The 23645-nt window shown below is 34.4% G+C and overlaps 2 protein-coding genes across 3 annotated transcripts in view; both read right to left on the reverse strand.

Annotated features, from left to right (window-relative positions):
- The window catches only part of LOC138170484 (desmocollin-3-like), a 375256-nt gene that overhangs the window by 206699 nt on the left and 144912 nt on the right, over positions 1-23645 (reverse strand). The gene's annotated exons all lie outside the window — the stretch shown is intronic.
- DSC1 (desmocollin 1) overlaps positions 1-23645 on the reverse strand; it is a 42296-nt gene that overhangs the window by 17128 nt on the left and 1523 nt on the right. For both annotated transcript variants that reach the window (XM_069099843.1, XM_069099844.1), the window contains exons 2-11: positions 21828-21912; positions 18682-18884; positions 17459-17578; positions 16286-16441; positions 13361-13502; positions 7626-7789; positions 5999-6133; positions 1715-1900; positions 693-952; positions 416-558 (exon numbers count right to left, since the gene is read on the reverse strand). In XM_069099843.1, coding sequence (XP_068955944.1) covers positions 416-558; positions 693-952; positions 1715-1900; positions 5999-6133; positions 7626-7789; positions 13361-13502; positions 16286-16441; positions 17459-17578; positions 18682-18884; positions 21828-21912 — 1594 coding nt within the window. The remainder of the gene's footprint in view (positions 1-415; positions 559-692; positions 953-1714; positions 1901-5998; positions 6134-7625; positions 7790-13360; positions 13503-16285; positions 16442-17458; positions 17579-18681; positions 18885-21827; positions 21913-23645) is intronic.

Below are 23645 nucleotides of genomic sequence, written 5' to 3' on the forward strand. Positions count from 1 at the left end.
GGGTAAACTGTTCTTTCCAGAGGTGCAGAAGTGCAAAGTGTCTGTACCAGGATTTGTAAAATAGTCTCCTTATCCTGCATCCAGTGTATGTCCTCTCCATCTATACCCCCACATTATGATTTAAATTGGGCTATTCAGTTCCAGAGAGCAGAATTTGGACAGTGACTATAAAAAGGCACATTTAGGTTCCCTAGAAGGAAAAGCCTTCCTGAAAGTTAGAATTGTCCCCAAAGTGAAATCAACTATCATAGGAAATAGTAGGTTCCTCATCAGAGTTGGTCTTCAAGTGAAAGCTGGATAACTACTTGTCAGGGATGGTATGGAAACGATTTCTGTTTAGAAACAATTACAGTAGATAATTTCATCCAACTTTGCAGTTCTGCAACATATTATATTTGTCATATATGGTACTCACCACGATCTATTGCAAGCACTGTGATATTGTATTGGTCGTTTTTTACAAATGCTGACTCTCTATCCAGGACTTTATTGGTTACCAAGTTTCCTGTTCTTTCATCAATTTGAAACCAATTATCTTCATCTTTTAGCTTCTGATACCTAATTAGCAGATATGAAATGGAAAACGATATATTCAGAGATCCATCCTTATAGGAAATGCATGTCCCCTTTTCCACATTCCCAACTAAACTATATGCACAACTGAAAATAAATACGATTCAAAAGCTGCATACCTCAAGCCTTCACTACTCTGGGTTTCTGGATCCCGTGCGACATATCCACGAATTTTTTTCCCAGCCACCATGCCATCTTTAGATGATATAACTGTTGCAGGAGGCTGGCATTCAGGTCCCTCGTCACAGTTTTTGACATTGACAATAACAGAAGTTGTGCAAGTCGCAATACCTCTAGAGCTTGTTCCTTTAGAGAACTCAGCTTCGTTAACTACACCAACTTGTAGAATAACTTGCCGAGCAGCTTCATAATCCAGGGGCTGTTCAATAAAATGTAACTTGTTAGTTAGTAGAAAACAATATACATAGCAGGCCCATTTGTTATCTGGGTTATAATTTCTAGGCATAGGAATCAAAAAAGGGGGGAAAAATACAGAGCTAGATGCAAAGATGTGCTCAAAATAAAAGATAAGATTTCTAGAAACTAATTCAATAGACTTTCCAATGCAAACTTCTGAAGTTTAGGCAAATGTTTCCTATGTTACTTCTTAGGTTTGGCTGATTAGCACCAGTCTTCTTTTATTCTGCTCTTAATCACAAGTAGAAATGCTGAAGAAGTGACAGAACACTACAATTTGAACAGTCTCACATTCTATATTATATTGCTTCCTCCATTTGTTTCATGCAAAGGCACAGATCATTAAGACAGCATAAGCCCAGTAAGCTAAGGAGTTCTAGTAATTCATTAAAGAACCACAGACACACTTTGAATTTTTTGGTAAAAAGCAAAAGTACTGCAAATACAACTCACCACATTCAAATACTCAAATGATTCTGTTGGGAATTCCCTTCAATTATATAGAAGGCAACCCATCCAAACTTGCCCATTATGTAGAATTTTTGTTATAAAAACTCATCATTAATTAACTACATACAGTGTTGTATAAGTATATATGTAGGGGTGGAGGGTACATATACATACATGTATAGATATGCACACACAAATATAACAATTTGAAATCACAATATAGATATAGATTAGAGATGATAAAAACTCATCCTTATCATTGCAGTTTATTTACCTTGACGACACATAAGATGCCTGCATTTGTATTAGGATCAGTAGTGATTTGGAATTGTTCATTTTCATTTCCCTTTAGAATAATGTATTTAGCTCTTGAATGAGGAGTGTTGGGTAAATCCTTGTCCTCTATGTCCATGCGCAGAATTTCTACATTGATTTTGTTTTCTTCTACCTCTGTCACATACTGAAAAAAAAATTAATTTTGATTTCATTATATACATAATTTCTAAGAGGAACACACTATTTGTGCTCTCCTCCTGGCCTCAGCAAAAGAGGCAAGTCAAGTTGACAAATTTTTATTAAGTACTATGTGTCAGGCTTAATGAGTTCTAAGTGCTGGAATACAAAGAATGGCAAAAACAATACCTGTCCCACAAGGAAATCAAAATCTAAGGGGAAGAGGGGGTGCAGGGCAGGTAGAGAGAAAACAAGAAAACAACTATGTAGTTACAAGATATACACAGGATAAATTAGAGATCATTTCAGAGGTAAGACAACATTAAGGAGGACTGGAAAAGAGGTTTTGCAGAAAGTAGGAGGTTAGCTGAAGCTTGAAGGAATCCAGGAAGTCCAAAGCCAAAGGTGAAGAGGGAGAGAATTCTAAGTATGGGAGACAACCAGTGAAAAATGCCTAGAGTAGGGAGTTGTAGTGTCTTGAGTGAAAACTAGCAAGGAAGTCACTGCCATTGGGGAGTAAGGTATAAGAATACTGGAAAGGTAGGACTTTAAAAGTCAAACACAGGGTTTTGTGTTTGATACTGGAGGAAATAGGGATTCACTGGGGTGTATTGAATGGGTATGTGAGTAGAGTAACATTGTCAGACATTTGCTTCAGGAAGATCAATTTGATGCTGAAAGGAAGATGCTCTGGAATGGAGAGAGATTTGAGGCAGGAAGATCAGACTTTTGCAATAGTACAGGTGAGATGATGAGGGCCCATACCAGGGTAGTAACAATGTCAAAAGAAAAAAGCGGGGCAGCCAGGTAGCACAGTGAGTAAGAGCACTGGCCCCAGAGTTGGGATGACCTGGGATCGAATCTGGGCTCAGATACTTAGCACCACACCCAGAAATAACTGGCCGTGTAACCTTGAACAAGTTACTTAACCCCAATTGCTTTAAAAAAAAAAAAAGGAACATACATGAGAGATGTCATCAAAACAGAATTAGTAGGACTTAGCAAAAGATTGTATAAGAGGGAATGAGAGTGAGGAGTTGCAGATGACACAGAGGTTGTAAGCCTCTATAAACTGGAGGATGGTGATGCCTTTGATGCTAATAAGGAAGTTAGAAAAATGGGGAAGGTTTTGAAGAAAATATAATGAATTGAGCTTTGAATATGTGGAATTTAAGATGTCTACAGAAGACCCACTTCAGTATATCCAGTAGGCAGAGGACTAGAGATCAGGAGAAAGGTTATGGAGGGATAAATCAATTTGAGATTTATCTACAGAGATAATAATTGAATCTATGGGGAGTCAATGAGATCACCAAATTAAATAACACAGAGAGAGAAGAGAAGAGGACTCAGGACAATTTTGGGGAGATACCCTCAGTTATTAGATGTGCTCTATATGGAGATCCAGAAAAGGTGATCGAGAATTAGTAAGACAGGTAGGAGGAGAACTGGAAGGAAACATCATCCATCACAAAAACCTAAGGAGAAGAGAAGATCAAGGAGAAGAGGTGATACACAGTGTCAAAGAAGAATGGGGATTGATAAAAGGCCACACAAATAAAGGGCATCGATATTAAGGGTCAAGTCACAATATTAAATAGCATTTTAGAGCTTTATTATGCTTAATTCCCATTTCTTCTCCATCTATCTGAATACTAAATCCCAGATCACTTTTTCTCTCTATGAATCTTCATTAAACATTCCCCATCTTGCTCTCTTCCCTCTCTTGTGAACATATCCAGATATTTCTTTTTAGCATATTCCACTTTCTTTAGATAGGATTAGTAATAATATATCAGTAGTGTCAAAGATTTCTGGAGGAATATATGTACGTATTATATAAAATGTGTGTGTGTATACAGAGTACCTTTATTTGTACAATTATAGAAACATGGATAAGACAAACACTTCCTAAAAGTCCCAGTTTACATAAATGACTCATTAAAATGACTAATTTTACTAGAGAATCAACTAAAAAAAACTAGATGAAACAATTGACAACTTCAGCAACATTGCAGGATATAAAAACCCACACAAATCATCAGCATTTGTATTTACTAGCAACAAAACCCAGTAGGAAGAAATAGAAAGAGAAATTGCATTTAAAATAACTGCAGACAATATAAAATACTTGGGAACCTATTTGCTTATTTCACTTTGCATGACTTCATTTAAGCCTTCCTAGGTTTTTCTGAAATCATCCTACTCATCATTTCTTATAGCACAGTGGTATTCCATTATAATCATATACCATAACTAGTTCAACCATTCTCCGATTAATGGGCATCCCCTTGATTCCAAAACAGTATGGATCAAATTAAATAAATATGTAAATGCTGAGTAAATCATAAAGTATCATTGATGTTGACTAATATTATTATTAGTGGAAAGATTATTGGATTTAAAGTTTGAAAATATGATTTAAAGTCTTAGTTCTCAGGAGAAATTTGTACACAATTACAGACACAATGTATGTTTGATGACCAACTTTGATAGACTGGACTCTTCTCAGCAACGCAGGGTTATAAATCAAGCCCAAAAGACTCATGATGGAGAAATGTCTACATCCAGGGAAAGAACTAGAAAGAACTGAGTTTGAATCCAGATTGAAGCAAACTACCTGATCTTTTTCTTTGTCTTGTTTGGTTTTGTTACTTCTTTCCCATTGTTCATTCCATCTGATACAATCCTTCTTTATAACCTGACTAATGTCCAATGTGAAAGTATTTGCAGATCCTATACTTGATTATATGCCGTCATGAGGCGGGGGGAGGGGAGGAAGGGAGAGAAAATTTGAAACTCAAGGAATTGTGGAACTGAATCTTGTAAACTAAAAGTAAACAAATTAATAAAGACAAAAAAAAAATAAAGTCTTGGTTCTGTCATTATCTAATTGTGTGGCCACAGATAATTGCCTTTATCTCAGTTATTCCACCTATGAAATGAGATAAGTTGGATGACCTCTATGAACCCTTATGACTTTAAATTCTATGATATTATGATTCCTTCAGGATTAGAATGTCATGTAAATTTATACAAAATGAATTTATTCACTTACACAGTGAAGTTTGAGTAGTATCACTTCCCCTCAACACCATAGCATTAGTATACTCTATGTCATATACTATTTAAATGGAACTTAGATTTAGTACGTTGAGAAACCATATACATATATAAACATGCCACTTTTATTGTTTGTTCCATTAGCTTCCTCCTACAGGTACATAGCTGAGGGAAAAATATTGAACTATTCCATTCACCAATTAAAAACCTGGACTGAAAGTAAGTTGGACAAAGGAAGTAACGTCACCCTTTAACGTCCTGAAGTAAAGTTATAAACTATATTATTTCATTATTTATATGACTTAGATAAATAATTTCTTTAAATCCCGCTAAGGGTTGGGATTTATGAGTAGAACTGAACTTAGAAATTCCACTCCTGCACACTACCTCCTAAATCTTTCACTTTTCTCTTTAGCTCCTTCGCACTAAACTTGCTATTTTCCCTTATTATGACTTCTATTTTCTCGATTCCTTCCTTTTGTTTTAGTCTATCTTTCTCCTCCATCTATATTCACACTTGTTCATATGGATTACTTTACTCATTCCCAACCTTTGGTAGAGCCTTCCAAGTAAGATACACTGTACCTTGACCCCAACATAATAATGTCATTTTTGGTCCTTTTTGAGAATGGACAACAATTCACTCTTGACTCAATGGTCTACTAGATGAATGATCCATAGTTACTATTCTATAATTTCTTATTTCTTTTACTTTCCACTATTCCACTATTCCAAACTAATCATCTGCCAGTACCTCATGAGTTTATTTCAGGGAAAAGGGAAAGGTCCTTGTAGTGAAACTCAAGATTTCTCCAAAGATAACAGAAAGACATAATTCTCTCAATATTCTGAAACTTTTGACCCATCAGTTTGGAGGTAAGGGGATTATCATATTTCTCTAAAAGTATTATTTTCTTTCCCATATAAATTCTGCTACTATATTTGGTATTAACACTAAACAGAAGTCATCCATAATGAACAGTCATGGTCTCATAAACTTATCAGATTTTGAGGTGAAGTGGGGGTGCAGTGTGAAACTTACAGAAGTTTTTTGGAAAGTTGGAGCATTGTCATTTTCATCTCTAATGTTAATAGTCAGTACTGTTGTACTCGATAAACCAAAACTCTGGCCAGCCATATCTCGTGCTTCCACATGCAATGTATACGTAGGACATGCCTGGAAAAAAAAAATCAAAGTCTGTAATGTTCCTCATTCCTGTTACAGACAAATACTCAAAGTTAGCATACACATCATCTAATGTAACTTGCAACATTTGGGGGACAAATAATAATAACAGCTAGTGCTAATAAAACATATTAAGATTTGCAATGCCTTTTCCATGTATTAGCTCATTTAATTCTCACAGCAACCTAGGGAAGTAGGTATCATTATTATTATTATTATCCCCATTTTAGAGTTGAGAAAACTAATGCTGAGAGGTTAGGTGACTTGCCTAGGGTCACACAACTAAGCAAGTGTGTGAGGTTAAATCTGAACTCAGGCCTTTCTGACTCTAAGTCCAATACTCTACTCATTGTACCACCTAACTGCCTTACAAATGTGAAGGCCGAGTTAGTCAGATGTAAGCGTTAACAACACATTCAAAAGCAATGCTTTAAAATCCATTTGGTAGATCAAGACAAAACTCCCATGGAGAAAAGTTTGATCTACTTGCTAAAAAGGAGGATCAGAAAGTACTTTTCAATTCTGATCTTAAGTGGTTCTTGAAAATTTTTAGGTGACATTCAAGTTATTGCTCCTTCTCTGGATTCAGGCTCAATTATGCATTTTCATAGGCAGAAGCTGAGCAACTTGGCTATTTCCTTTAATTCTTCACTAATTTAAAGTTCGTAGATTTTTGCTTGGCTATTTTCAGGTCCTACATTTTGATTTGCTTCCTATCCTCACTTCCTCTATTAAACAAGGCCTTTCCATTTCTGATTTTTTAAGAGAAGATAAAGCAGGAAGCTTCATCATGTTTGCCATTTCAATTTGACTTTCTGTCACACTTGTAAAATTGTTGATTTGCTAAAATTTACATTTTACAATTTTATAAGTGGGATTTAAAAATTTTACCTTTTCTGAAATTTCCTTTTCACTTTGGACATGGAAACTACTTGGTTTCATCTTTTGATTTTTTTATTACTGAATCTCATATTTTTGTTGTTATCTGCTATTCTAAAAACTTGCTTTTTTTAGATTGTATAGTTTATCTCCTGTCTCCCAGAAACATTGTAACAACACTGTTGCAATCTTTTACCTCCCCTTTGTTATCTTTTCAAAGTTTTCTTTTCTTTAAGTTATGAGAGAATTATTAAAATATTAAGGGAATCAATCTAAACTTACATGACCACCGATTTTGCTAAGATGAGCATATCAATTTTATGAATAATAACTGATTTTAACCATGGATTTTATGCTTTCATAAAGAGAAACTGAGAGGCAAAGGGAGAGATGAGAGCGAAGAGGGAATGATACTTATGACAATGACCTTCCCAAGTCATGTATGTCCCTCCAAACACTCTAGAAGCATACAAAAAGAACTTCAGAGAACAGGTAACAGACTTCCTAATAAACAAGCACCACAGTTACTCCAAAAGCAACCACCCAGAGGCCAGATAGCCATCCCAGTGGTGTTGCTTGCTCAGGAAACTAGAAAATAATTTACTTCTCTGTCAGGTGGAAATATGGTAGTAATCACACCCGTTTCTGGATGGATTGCAAAATGCTTTGGGTTTTCTGGAATCTGCTTCAAAATGGTGTATTTCAGACGAGTATGTAGTGTATCAGGCTCATCTCTGTCCGTGGCCACCACCTGTCCTACTGAAGTACCTGCAGGGATAAATCAGATTCTCTTAAACAACTGAATGAGTGATGAAATTTCATATTTTTTAATAGAGATGTGGTTGCAGGTAATTCTTTCCAAAAGGGCCAGAATAGAAGAATGTCTTTACAGAATGGTTGAGGGTCAGGTGATCATATTCTGAAAGGTTCTCTACATAATCTTAAAATGAACTTAAGAAAAAAGAAACAAAAAAAGAATTTGTTAGATGGCTGATTTAATTAATGAAGTTTGTATCCTACTTAATCTTATTCATGTGTAAGAGTGCTTCTCAGAAATTGATGAACTCTGAATGCAAACGGAAGCATACTTTTTTCATTTTATTTTTCTTGCTTGTTTGTGCTCACATGGCTAATGTGGAAATATGTTTTGTAGGACTTTGTATGTATAATTGATATCAGGTAACTTGCCTTCTAAATGCTTGGGATGGAGAGAATTTGGGAACTGAAAAAAGCTTAAATGAATGCTAAAGTAAATAAAGTGTGTATACACACACACACACACACACACACACACACACACACATATATATATATATATATATATTTAAAGAGTGGTTCTTATTTTTTCCCTAGTTTCTTGACTTTTGGTCAGCCAATGCACTCTTACAGGTCATCACTATGTAAAAGAAAGGAATGACTAGAATTAAGAAAAGGAATGGTGCTATTTGTGATGAAAGACCAATGAAATTATTACTGTTCATTTTTTTTAAAGTGGGATAAGAACTATATTAACTTATGTTGGTAGCAAAAAAATACTGATGTTATTGTGTTATATGCATCCTTACTTAAGATACCACTGTGTGGACCATCTTTGGATGCTCATGGACTACCTTGAGATTATACTTTGATAATTACTGATTTATTTGAAGCCCCATTTGTAAAAATAAATCACTATTGAAAATTCATGCCTTAAGAGATTACTAACCTTCATATTTCCCTTGTAAATAGTTATATTTTTGGTCTTCAATATTGTCTTTTTTGTAATATGTATCCTTTTGAGAGGGAATTATTATGCCTATACTCATAAATTTTATCTTTTAAGAATCTTGAGATATATGATGACAAAATGTTTAAAATATTTACTTATTATTTCAATTGTATATTGGCATTTTAAAATGCTTAAGGTTTAAAAATCATTTGTATCTTTAAAATATTCTCTACCTTTGGGGTCTGTGATAACCACCACTTCCTCATTAGTGGCTTCTCTTTTTTTTTTTTTTTTTTTAATTCACATTTGCCTGCATGATATATAAGAAAATTGTATTCCTATAGGAATAGAAGTTGCTTTATTAAGTTCTGTACTTTAGAATTTGCCATTGCAAATAAATATTGCAGACCTTAGAGCCATTCATATTCTGTTCCTTTATATTATAGGGATAACTAGGAGGTAAAGCAGTATAATGAGAAAAGCACAGATTGAGCCTGTTAGGAGAATTCGGATTGAAATCCTGCCTCTCAGTTGTTAGCTGTGTCATCATGGGAATGTAACTTATGGTCTCAACTTCAGGTTATTCATCTTTAAAATGGAGACAGTAATATCATCTTCAAAAGGTTGTTATGAGGATCAAATTAAATTATATACATAAGGCAAATTGCAAACCTTATATAAGTGTCATTTACTTTTTTAGAAATGAGGCATCAAATAAATCAATAATTTTCAAAGTATACTCCCAAGATAGTCCCTGAGCATCCAGAGATACTTTACAAATTGGTGTTTTGTTTTAATGATGCTTATAACACAACATCTATACTTTTGTTACTGACATAAATTAATACTATTCTTATCCCAGTTTGTTAAAAAAAAAAAAACAGTATAATCCCCTAAGAAAAGTTAGTGACTACTTGAGTTCAGTGCTAACATAACAAACATCCTACATTCTTATAATCACTGACTTTTTTTTAGATATCTAGACCAGTTTTAAATGAACTATTCAATTACCATTGGAAAGTATAGGATCTAATATTAATAATGATAACAAAAGCAAGCATTTATATAACGCTTTAAGTTTTATAAAGTTTCAAATAGTACCTCTTTATTTTCACAACAACCTTGAGAGGTAGTTTCTATTATTAGCCCCACTTACTTTTTTCTATTTGATTCAAGAGGCAACTGAGAGTAAGAAGAGAAAACTGAAGTGACTTATTTGCCCAGAGTCATACAGCTAGTAAGTGTCTAATGCAAGTTTCAAAATCACAGCTCCCTTATTCCAAGTACCATGTTACCTAATTGCCTCCAAAGATTGCCTACCAGTGTACTCCATAACTTGGGCAATAGACATCGTTCTATTTTGTTTTTCTACTTTGTTTTTCCTTTCTGAATTATCAAAACTTTTGAATTGCTATGCATTTCATCTAGGATATCCTGTGGTAATTATTGTGGGTCAAAGCATAATCAGTGCAATTTCAGTCAAAAAAAAGGAGCCTCCAGAAGACATCATCACCTCTTATTTGAGAACTGTTCAAAATGTCCTTCCTGAGAGTGATGATGACCTTTGGTAACCCCATAGATCACAGCTTTATACCTCTCTTAATACTAGAGCTAAGTAGGCAGAGCATTACAGGCATAGGAAACAGCTAGTTCAAAGGCAAGGAAATGGAGTATTGTGAGTGAGAAACATTAAGTATAGACGGATCATTGTGTATGTAGAAGAATATAAAGTATAAGAAGACTGTGAAGGCAGGAAAGGTCCAAGTAGTGAAGAGCTTTAAATGTCAAACTTTCTATTTAGTGCTGGGGGTCAAATGGAAGCATTGGAGTTTAGTGAGTAGGTGAGTGACATGATTTGGCCTATGCTTTAGAAAAAAATACTTTGACAGCTGAGTGGATGATGGACTGGGGAAGGCTTGAGGGGGAAAGATCTGAGTGGGGAAAGTGAGGTAAGAAAGACTTGCAGTAAAAAGAACAATTGGAAGACTCTTACTATAATTCAAATGTACTGAACAAATGTGATGTTTGAGTGACCAGAGAGGAGACATATACAGGATTTGCTATTAAGGTAGAAATGGCAAGGTTTGGCAAAGCATCCAATATGTAGGATGAGTAAGAGGGGGTAGTTGAAAGTGAAACTGAAGGATGATGGTGCCCTCCACAATAACAGGAACATTCAAAAGGTGGAAATTTTTGGATGAAAAATGAACAATTCTGTTTTGGACACATGTGGTGCCTATGAGTTCAACATAGTCAGTTGTCAATACAAGAGTGGAGCTCAGAAGAGAGAATAGGCCTAATTATACAGACCTGGGAATAACGTACATAAAGATGACAGTTAGCTATAGCATGGCATTTGATGAGATCATCAAGTAAAATAGCATAAAGCAAAAAGAAAAGAGGACCAAGGAAAGATCAATTTGATCCAATAAGCATTTATTAGGCACATACTATATATCAGACACTGTGTTAAACCTTGGTTTTAAAAGACAGAAATGAAGGCAGTCCCTGTGCTCAAGGAGTTTCCATTCTACTTAAGGAAAGAAATATAAACACAGCTATTATAATTAAATGTAAAAATTTATCATAAGGAACCAGGAAAGACCTCTTATAGGAAGTGGCACTTGAATCAAACTCAAGGTAGTAAAGTATAGCAAGAGGTAAGAGGTGAAGAGGGACAGGAATCCAGGAAGGGTTGACAAATTGTACAGGAGCCTGGAGGTGGGAGATGGAATATCAGTGTGGTTTCATGGAACATAGAGTCCATTACAAAATCAACCTCCAGTATTGGTTGCAGACATATTGTAAAGGACTTCAAATGCCCCAAAGGGCAGTTTCTATTTGATTCAAGAGGCAACTGAGAGTAATTGAATGTTTTTCATCATGAGAATAACATGGTCAAACCTGAACTATTACAATATCAATTCAACACCTGTGTAGAGGATAGAGAGGAGAAGGCAGAGAATGGATAGATAGACACATTATAACAGTCTAAACAAGAGGAGATGAAGGCTTTAGGTAGGGTTATAATTACTTCCTCAATGTCTTGGTCATAATAATAGCAGACATTTTAATAGCACTCTAGAATTTGCAGAGCACTCTATATTGTGGTGTGTCCTTCATTCTCAAAGAGGATCATGACATCAGGAGGAGGATGACATGACTTGCAACTGAATTGGATTTGAGTGAGAGAGGCTGTGTAAAGTCACCAGACTCATTTTGTTCTCTAGGGTCATCTGGGTCCAGCGGCCAGATGTGTATCAGGATGACTGAAGATGGCCCAGGATGCAGTGAGAGACCTTGACCTTCTTAAGCTAAGGTTTTTCTGAGTTTCATTTAAACCATAAGAAAAGCCCTGTGAGGTAGGTACCATAGCTATTAATATTCAGAAACTGAAGCTTGGAGGGGTTTTGTGGTTTTCCCATAGTAAAAGTGCTAGCTTTAGAAGTGGGAAATGAGTTTAGGACTTCCTGTCTCCAAATCCAGCACTCGGACCGCTACCTAAGGTGATTCTTAGAAAGCAGACACAATCCACTATGGATACCATATTAAAAGCCTTTTCAGCTTAGTAGAATCAACCAAAGCTTGTAAATTTCTGACAAAACCTTCAGGATTGAGGGATCACATCTACACCAGGAAACAGTAGAGTAGGACTTTTGTGGAGGTGGGTGCCACTTAGTTATAGTAAATATAAAGGAAAAAATATTGCAAAATTGCTATTAAATACCAGTGAGAATATTGAACATGGGCAATGTTTGAAAATATACTTAGCCCACATCTCTTTTTGTATCTTTTTCCTAGCTAAAAAGGGAACATTCAATTGTCTTCAACAAGTTCTGATCTACACAGACTTCCATTCAATAAATATTTATTGAACAAGGGTAGGGGAAAAATTATCATGCCTGTTTCTGGTTATTGTGACTGTCACTTTATTCATTTACTATTACCTCACATTTACTGCATTCATATTATTTTCAAGGTATTTGTTTCTAGTGGGGAAAGTCCTAAGAAATATTTCCAGAAGACAAATTAAACAAGATAATTTTATTTTTTGCTGATTTTTTTAAAAAACTAACCATTCTTGCCTTTAAAGAATTTATATTCTAACTAGGAAGAAATTAAAATAAAACAAATTGGTTTTTGAGTCATTCATAAATTTCCTGAATCTATTTCAATACCATACCCATTTTTCTCTATAGGAAAATTCTCCTTTCCATTTCTTAGACTACATAATAGCTCCTCTGCATAAGGCTGTCTGAGTTGTCTTTCACACAGAGAGACTGTCATAGTGTACATGAAGGTCAAGTGAGCACAAACATAATAAACCTCTAGTTTAAGAGATTTGGGTCAAATAAAACTGACAAGCAGAGTTATGAAATAATAAAATATTGTAATTTTACTCTGTTACTATCATCTAAATTTAGAGATGGTTTAATCTAGGACATTCGTTTTTAAGAAATTCACAGGATTATTGTAGCAATTTTAAATTAAAAACATGTTTCAAGTATCATTACCACCAAAACCACCAGCATAAAATGCATTGGTGAAAAAGAAGCACATTTTAGAAATACTGTTAACATATGTTAAATTTAATGCTCATTCTAATAGTTTGATTATAATTTTGCACTTACCCACTCTACAATTTTCAATCACATTAAATGTAACTATCTCTTCAAAGCATGGGGCATTATCATTGTCATCTTCAACTTTGATCAGAAGTGGGAGTGGCAGATCTGTGGAGTAACCATCTGGTGTTGTTGCATAACCAGTTATCTACAACATGGAGAGGAGCCCCAGAAATTCCTTAACATAGTATAAGCTATGTATATTAATAAATATAGTGAATGAGAATTACGAAAACAACATTTTTTAAATCATGGCATGATGATACAAATTATATAGAATTCAAGAATTAATACTGTTACCAAGATGCATCCACATTGTCCTCTTTATACGACTCTCCTTTTTTCTTCCTTATTTATATGTCTTCTGAATTTCATTTATGAGGTTTTTCCACCCCTTCCAAGATTACTTCTTCCACAGAATTTTAAGCCAAAAGATTCTATCCATCCTTTTATGGAACGCAGGCCAATTTACTGTTTTTCTCACAAAATACTCAACTCCTGACTCCATGCTTTTTCACTAGTGGTCCACCCTACCAAACATTCTCTCACTGATCATCTCCACCTCTAATTTTCATACTTTCCTTCAAGTCTCATCTAAACTCCCACCTGCCACAAGAAACATTTCCCAATGCTTTTTAATTCTAGTGACTTCACTGCAAGATCATCTCCAATTTATCGTATCTATACCTATATTTTCCACTACTACCCTGATTTGATTGTGACCTTCTTGAGGACAAGGAAAGTTTTTACCTTTCTTTGTATGCATAGTACATAGCAGGAATTTAATAAATGCATTTTGAAATGACATTGAAATCTATTCTCTAAAATCTAGGTCAATCTATGTTTGGCTTTCTTCTCTATCACAAATTCTAAAATATAATAAACATATCCGTTCAAGGCTATTATCATTTCTATCTCAGTAGCCATAGATTTATTTTTGGGCACAATCAGGTCTACATTCTTTGTGGCTTCACCCATATTTTAAAGGATGAAATTATTATTGTGACAAGCTAGTAAATTATCAGCTACTCTTTATTTGGAAGAGAGAGAGCAACAGCAGATTTCCCGATAACAGAAGTTCTACATCATTGCTACACCATGTCTCTGTGCCAAGCTTGTGATGTGTTTCATATGTCAGATATCCACATGTATTCATATATAGCCCTTCTGTGGAAGTAAATCTATAGTTTTCCCACAGGACAATATTTCTGGTTTCTTCTTTCATTGATCTTGATCCCAATACCCTCCACTAAGATTCCCTATATGGTTCCTGAAGTATATCACATAAGTATATCTTCATGATATGCACTGCTGTTCTGCCACTGCTTCCTTTCATTCTTTTGAGTAAGAGATATTCAAGTTATGTGTGACTCATGTCAGTAAGTATCTTAATTGGACTCTCTGCTTCACCTTGATTTTTACAAACACCTCATGCATTTGTCGTTAGATGTCTGAACCATATATTATATTACTCTTTTTTTCTTTAGTCACACTGAGTATCTCTACTTCCATTCTTCTTCACACATAATGTGTTAAGTAGCTATAACAGTAGATAACGTAGACGGTTTTCTCCTTCCTATTTAAAATTTAAATCTCTCTTTTTTTTTTTGGAGGGGGGAAGGCAAAGGCAATTAAGGTTAAGTGATTTGTCCAAGGTCACACAGTAAGTAAGTGTGTCAAGTGTCTGAGGATGGATTTGAACTCAGGTCCTCCTGACTCTAGGGCTGGTGCTCTATTCACTGTGCCAACTAGCTGTCCCTTAAATCTCTTTTGAGTTAATTTCTCAAGAGTCTAGAAAATTTATTTTTTAAATCAACCCTTATTAGGTACATTCTATCCCTGGCCAAACTCATAATTTCTGTATTTTAAGTGGTAGTCCAAAATCCAAGTCCTGTTTACCAGCTGCCCCCTTCTTAAACAGATAATCACATCTCAGATCTGCTACTCTGTTCTGCCATTTGTCAAAGTCAACCACATTCCACACACATTTACAAAGAAAATAGTCACTAGTATTTTTACTAGTCCCATGAATCTCTTCTTGTAAGGACACACTAATTAGGGAAGCTTAATAGTTGAAAAGTTTAATAGAATTAAACAGCACTAGGCATATCATATTTATTTAGTAGAATTATTTAAAAGGATTTCCTTTTTTATATTTTGAGACTATCTTCCCTAGCAGACAAAACATAGTCCTTCAACAACTTTAAATCACATGCTTATATGTGTATATATACATACAGGTAAATATTCAAATTACTTATGTTTCTCCTGTGTTTTCTATCACCCTAGATATAAAAATGGGAGAAGTGGAGGGGACAAAATCTAGCAGGATAGTATGTGGTTTGGTATTGTCACAAAGCCACACAATATGTGTGACTTTGTGACGCGGAATTGTGTGTATATTTCTCATTCCATCCTCAGGGGAAAAAAATGTGATATTCGTAGATCAGACATTGCTATTAAATCATATTCTCTACTCTATTCTTTTTATAGGAAATGATTTAAATATAAAAGTATTTTTAAATGTTATAACTGCTGCTAGAAACTCATTACTCAAAATTTTTAAAAATGAAATTATTCTCCTTAATTTGTCTTTTGGAAGTATTTCTTAGGACTTCTCTACCTTTTAGAAAGCAAGTTTTAGAATGTTTCAAAGTTGATACTGGTATAGGTTCAAAATAGTTAATTAGTGTTTAAATAATGATTATGAAACAAGAAAATACTTCTTCCCCTCTCTTCTCTATCTATAATATTTAGCAATTTGATATTTTCCTACTAAATATGCCTAAAGGAGTAAAATAAATATTTGACTTGTAGTAAAATGTAATATAATAATAAAATTGATGGTCTTTAAATGTTACTATTTCTAAATCTTAAGTACTAAAGTATTAAAACAATTAATAATTCAGCATGACCAATTCAGGATTTTACCTGAAAACTGTCATACGTCTCACGGTCTACAGCACGAGTACAAAAGATATCCCCTGTGTCTCTATCAATGTAGAACAAATTGAAGGGCTCCTTGTCTACTCCAGGTCCACTTATAGAATAATAGATGGTGTAGTTTTGTGCAGAATCAGACTGGATCTAGAAATTTTAAAAAGGGAAAGAATAATTATATAAGACAAAGGTCATAATACAAAGCTAAATGTCCAAATGTCTTGGAATTTGGGGCTCTTTCTGACCATTCTTTCTTTCCTTCATGTGCTCTTTCATCCATTTCCAACTCTTTCCCAACCACCTGTTTATATGTATACTTAAGAAACATAGAATCACAGAAACTTATAACTCCAAGAAAAGACTCTTGTAGCCATGATCTTGTTCATCTCCCCCACCTTATTTTACATGTTAAGAAACTCATGGGACAGTATTTTGCCCAAGGTTATACATAAAAGGGCCAGAGTCCACACTGAGCCCACATCACTTGACTCCCAGGCTACTACCTCACTGTGCTTTCTAGTTTTTCAGGGTGCACACAGAGTTGCCTACCATGTACCAAGCTATCTATCTCTTTACTCACTTCTCAAATCATTCATTATTTTGAGTAGGTCTATCTCACTAATTCTAGTCCTTACACTAAGATAGAAAATCACCAGGCTACCTAAAAATCACTTCAAGATCACCTTACAGTCTACTCTGTCATTGCCTCCTAAGATCCTCTAGGGCTTATCATCTTCCCAGCTTCTACACACTCCAGACACTGGGGGCACTGCCATCTAACCTACTGGTACAACCTTGGGACTCCTAGACACTACCACTGATTTCACCACTGCACCCTTAGGACTTCCAGGTCTTTCTATCCAACCCACAGGATGAATTTTTTTATATATATTTTTTCTCCCTGGATTAGAATTTAAGCTCCTTGAGAAACTATCTTATTTTTTTTAATTGTATCCCTCAATTAATAGCACAAATTTTGGCATGTACTAAGTGCTTAATAAATACTTTTCTATTCATTCATTCACTCTCAGATAATGCCTTTTCTCATGCCTTTTACTATATGTAATACATCAGATTTACCATATTGTATGATTCAGCTGGAAATGTACTGTTTAGTTTAACATATGACCCCTTAAGATAATATAAAACTTTAAGTGTCATTACCTGTTGAATTTGTTGTGGAAATGGACCTAATGAATTTTCCATTATTGAACATGGAATTGGAGCCCATCTTCTTTTGGTTCTCTTAAGAGCTCTGTCTTTTGCATGTCTTTTCAGAGGTGTCTGAATGTAGTAGGAGGCCCAAAGAAAGATACCATAGGTTACAAATATATAAATTAAAATTTCACAGTTGTAAAGGTAGAGTGAAATTAGAAAAGTCTCCATATAGCATAAAGCAAACATAGTATGTTCTTGATTTGAGAGGAGAAAGATACATTTTTAGTGACATGCATATATGCACACAAATACAGAAAAGTGCTCAGACCAATACTTTCAACTCTTCTCCACTTACTGCTTCTGCATCTTCCCCGCAGTTCCCATGTCCAGTCCCAACCTCAACCTGAGTCACCCCTATTCTCGATAAATCAGAAACATAATTGTCAGTCATAAAGGAGATTCTGAACAGTCAAGGGAAATCCACAAACCAAATGATTCATTGGGAGACAATCAAAAATACTACAGTTTGAAGTGGTATAGTACTAGACGGTAATGTGTGTGTGTGTGTGTGTGTGTGTGTGTGTGTGTGTACTTATACAAGTAGTCTTAAAATATTCAATGGCTTAAAACTACTCTAGGGTTTTGGGGATTCCCTGTATGAACATAAACACACACATATATGCCAAATCTTTTACTATAGGAATGCTTTGCTTTATACACACACAAATGTGTTCTGGAAAACATGTAATTTGAATTCTTTATAAATTAAATCAGACAATGTGGTGTAGCCGAGAGAGCACAAACTTGAAGTCAGGAGACCTGGGTTCAAATCTTGGCTCATATATTCACTAACTGTGTGATCCTAGGTAAGTTACTAGGTAAATTTCTTGGAGCCACAATTTCCACATGTGTAAAACAGAAGTTATAATCTTCACAGTACCACCCTCCTAGGAATCTGAAGAAAGCATTTTATAAACCTTAAAATGCTACATCTTTGTTCATGTGTGTGTACATATAGAATATACATATGCATGTATGAATTATTGTACTTAAAATGAACTAGGCATGCTAATTAAAAAACTTGATTATAAATCCTTTTCCTTTTATGACTATTTTTCATAAATTAAAATGTTCATATTGAACTTGCACCTAAACAACAGCTTGGGGGATACTTGTTTTAAACAAACAAAGCAATAAATAAAAATACTTCAAGTTTTTATCTGTTGTACCTTCTTGTCTGGGGCTAACAGTGCAATCTCTATCTTTTTTTGTTTCTGTTTCTGAGAGTCAGAGAGCAAAATATCAAAGGTTCTTTTCTCAGAAGACAACCCAATAGTTTTTGTCGTGTACACTGAACCATCTTCCAGAATTCTGAAGTCAGGATCACTTGAATGGATGAGGTCAGCCGATTTGAGACACTCCTCTAGATTAACTGCATGGAAGAAATTTGACAGGGATTTGAAAGATGCAAACAAAAAGAGAACATGTTTTACAGGAATGACAGCTGCTTGTTACAGCATGATAAGGGTAGGGATGAACCTAACTATATTTTAATTATGAGTATCTCTTTTTCAAACCAATTCAATTCCATTTCACAAACATTTATTAAGTGCCCACTAGCTTCAAGACACTGCTGCAAGTCAAGAATGCTTTAAAAAAAAAAGAAAAAGAAGGCTCTGCCAATAAGAAATTTATATATTCTACCAGAAGAATATAATAAGTTACACAAGTAAGTAAATACAAAGTTTACGCACAGCAATCTCAAGAGTGAGAGAGACACTACTAGACTGATGCCAGCAAAGCTTAGGGATTCATATCTTGCATTGATTTTGTGGCATAATTTCATAATAATTAAACCTGCTATATTTAATTCATTTTAGTTATATTATTGAAAATATGATGTTAACAAAGATTTACAGTCTTTTCCTTCTGGACACCAGAGTTTTGTTTTGTTTTGACCCATGGAAATGAATGTGAACATAGAAAAGATTGAATTTTCTGACTTTTAGAATCAGTTTCTAACTTGCCAGATCACATTCTTCCATCATTGATATTGTCACTTGATACTATCTAAAGATCTATTCATAAAAATGTTGAATTAAAAAAAACAGGATTAGGAGATGCTGGACCCAATTAAAAAAGCATTTATTAAGTTCCTCCTACCATAAACAAAACCCTGTGTGAGATACTATAGTTACAAAGACCTATCTCCCAATAGGGCACACAATTTTTTTCCTTAACTTTTTTGACTACACACATTAACTTGTATGTATCTTCTTTTTCAAGTAAAATCTCTTTTAGATGTTCATTTGGATTTCAGCCTTTCATATGTAAGACATTCTTCAAATAGTCAAAACCTATGCTTTCAATAGGAAAATTCCCTCCCCATATAAGAAGTAAAAATACAGCTCAATGTCTAAAGACAAAATGCTAAGTCCTCATAAAAGGGTGCCAATGTCTACTTTTTATCAAACAGAATTCATATTTGTACCATTTCACTTTTCCTATGATAATATGGGCGTTTATATGTCTTTATACCATTTGCCCTTTGGATCTTAAAATCTATATTATAAATCCATAGGATTATAGACTCACAGATTTAGAACGGGAATCAATCTCAGAGGTTTTCTAGTCCAATCTCTTCATTTTGCATATATAAAAAACTGAGGCCCAAAGAAGTTGAAACTTGCCCAAGATCACCCAGCTAGGAAATCACAGTCAGGATCTGAACAGCCCAAATCTATTGACTGCAGATCCAGTTCTCTTTCCACTGAAAAACTCAAATGAAGTCAGTCCACTGTGTAGCATTATAAAAAGTTTATTAAGTGTCTTTTGGTAGTTTTATAGCTATATAGCAACTAGATTGGAACGTCTGGTTGAAAAAAGGAGAAAAAGTTGTTCAGGCAAAAATAAATGATATGCATTTTCTCAATAGTATGACAAATGCTAATTTCCATAGTACCTAATAGTACGTAATATATAATATTATATATTACACATATGTAACATATGTATAATATATATAATATATAGTGCATAATACAGAAATCTGCAATGCATTCTTTCAAAAAGACTAAAAACGTCTTCATGATAAGTCTTCAATTGAGGTCACCAAAATACCACCTAGTATGCTACATCTACTGGTCACTAAATAAAAATGTTTTGTTATTAAGATAATTAAAATTATATAATAATGGGCTTATTTGGAGGGAATGAAGGACTATAAAAATGCTCAAAAGATTCATCTTGGGTTGAGGTAAAGCCAATTCTCTGGGTAGCAAAGCCAATGCTTATATGAATACTTTTAGAATATTAAGCCCCTTTACTTATATGGGTTCATAAGGCTTAGAACCTGAAGGGATCTTGAAAATTATTCAATCTAACCTATTCATTTTATAGGTGAAGAAACTGAGGACTGGAAACATTAAATAATTTGCTTGAGGTTCTATAGCTGTTAAAACTTAAGATGAAACTAAGACTTTTAGAACACCCTGTATTCAGGGGGCATATTTCTGAATAAAGAGCAAAGATCAATGAGGAACCTAGATGAGGTGATATAGTAGAAAGAATGCTAGATTTGGAGTTGGAGGACCAGGGTTCAAATCATGGGTCTGGTGTTTATTTTTTCCATGACCTTGGGTAAACTGTTTAACCTCTCTGGGACTTAGTTTCCTCATCTATAATTTGAAAGGGTTGGACAAAATGACTGGTAAGGTCCCTTCCCACTATAAATATATGATCCTTATGAATCTTAGCTACAAATTGTGAGGTACACCTACCTCATAAACCAGTAATGGTGGTGGTTATTGTGATGGGAACAATAGCTCACATACTATAGGAAAATATGAGGGTAGATTTGGTTTTGTTTCCTGATAAGTAAGATTTATTGTTGTTTTTGCAATTTGAATTCTTGGTATTTCCTATCATTATCTAGTAATTTAGAGAACCACAACTTGGGAACTTTTGGAAGTAGATTAGCTCCTTGAAGGAAGGCACAATGTTTCATTTCTTCTTTGTATACCTGGAGCCAACCTTAGTGAATTGCATATAAAAAGTACTTTAAAAGATTTGCTGACCTGAATTGAATTGAATTGATATGGAAGAGATTTAGGTTCATGGGTTTTGAAGAAATAAACTTCAATTATTTTAAATCTTATGTGTGTTCCCTCATTTCTCTTGAATGAAAAGAAAGCAAGCTTACTCTGAGATTTCAGATCTCCCTCACCATTACTACAAAATAAGTAGTCTGCCCATCATTATAGGCCCAATTTTATATAGGGCAGTTACTAGCTGGCTTTCATCCAAGATCTTAGAAAAGCCTGAAGCAAAATGTAGAAAATTACAACTTTGAAAGTCTTACAACATTTTTTCTCACCTCTGCCTACAAGTGTGTCAGCCTGAAGATGAGAGGGGACTTTAAGAACAACTTTCTTGCAAGCATCACAAAAGAAACACAGAACCTGCAAAGGAAAAAATGCATTAAGGGGAATTACATATCATTCTAGCATTTTTCATGTTACTAATATGTCATAAGAAATGTTTGTTTCTTATTACTATTGAAGTTTGAATCTTTAAGAATGCACCTTGAACAATTCCCTTGAAAGACTTGGAAAAGTGGCCTTAGAGATTTTTAATAAAAAGAAGGAAAACATTAGCCTTATAAAAGGGAAATTCAACTTTTAATCATTCATATACATTCATATATTCATATATATGATGAAAATTGAAATAAAATTTGAAAATTAAAATCATATGAAAATTCATAAATTAATATAAATAAAAATACTCACTTCTTAATTCATCATTCTTATGGACAAATAATTTATTAAAATAATCACATATTCCATTCTAATTTCTAGCATAGCATAAGTACTTAATATATTTTACTGGAGGTTGTCAAAAAGGAGTTCTTTTCTTACCCTAACTTCAAACTGAGGGGCAGATAAGCAATCAGAAGAATTCAAGAATGAAGGGTTATTTTGTTATTTATTTCATACAGTTACTACTGAAAGTCACCATAAAATATAAAATTCAGGGGCATCATATCTTACAATTTTTTATATAGTTCTAGTTTGGTTATTTTGTTTGTTTTCCTTGTGATCTACTCAATATGTGTATGAGTACCTATGTGTGTGTGTGTGTGTGTGTGTGTGTATGAGAGAGAGAGAGAGAGAGAGAGAGAGAAAGAGAGAGTTACCTATTATACAAAGATCACATTGCAGTTTATCAAATAAAAAAGTTCCTAGCAAAGTTGGAATGCCCACAGAATAATGTGTCATCTTTCTTAGAATTCTTCAGTGAAAAGATATTTCTTTCATTTGACTCATTTTGTTAGAGGAGGGATTCCTGTCCATTTCTTTCTTCTTTTTTTTTTTTCAGCAATGACTTTTTTTCTTTTGGGGTCTAACCTTTAAATTAAATATTAAATAAATTAAATCACTTTGAGGTTTTGTGAAAACCCTCAAGTGAGACTGAAACTACCCAAACCAGGAATGAAAGGGGAAAAAAAAAGCCATATCTGGTACTTCTTTCATCATGGATATCTTTAGACACAGGAGATGCTCTCATCTGTTTAACTGTTTTAAGTCTTTTTTCCTCAGGTCAGTGATTTCCTCAAGTTTAAAGTAATTTCTTAGGGTTAATTTAGTCCTGTGATTCTAAGAAAACATTCTTATAAATAGTGGTCTAAATACTATTGTGTATCCATAGTAATACCATCCTGATCTTGATTCTTATGTGCAATATGTGAGGGAGATAATCTACATAAATAATTTATTTAGAAAATCAGCTAAGTCCTATGCATTTTATATAACCATATGTGTGCATAGATGTGTGTTGTATTCACTCCTACTCTCTTACTCTTTCTGCTCAGACACTCCTGTATAGCATGACAGATAGAATCAGTGTGCACTATTGATGCCTACAAGTTTAAGCAGGGGCCAAGAAATGCAAGGTGAGGGAGCAGGTATCAGGAAGTGAAACAGGTGTGTCATAGATAAGGCTCCTTGCATCCCAATAGAGTATTGGTGATAGTGAAGTGGGAAATAAAAGGGATATGGAAAGGGAATAAAGTAAGGAGAAAACAGTGTAGTGCCCCTGGAAAAGAACTCTCCAACACTTGTCCTCGTTCCTGATATCATCCAAGCGGTCATTCCTTCTTAGAGGTCACTTTTAGGCTATCGTTAGAGTCAGT

The sequence above is a fragment of the Petaurus breviceps genome, unplaced genomic scaffold (genome assembly GCF_028583685.1).
Source record: "Petaurus breviceps papuanus isolate PSGF00001 unplaced genomic scaffold, PetGlider_PUasm1.0 38, whole genome shotgun sequence".
Taxonomy (NCBI): Eukaryota; Metazoa; Chordata; class Mammalia; order Diprotodontia; family Petauridae; genus Petaurus; species Petaurus breviceps.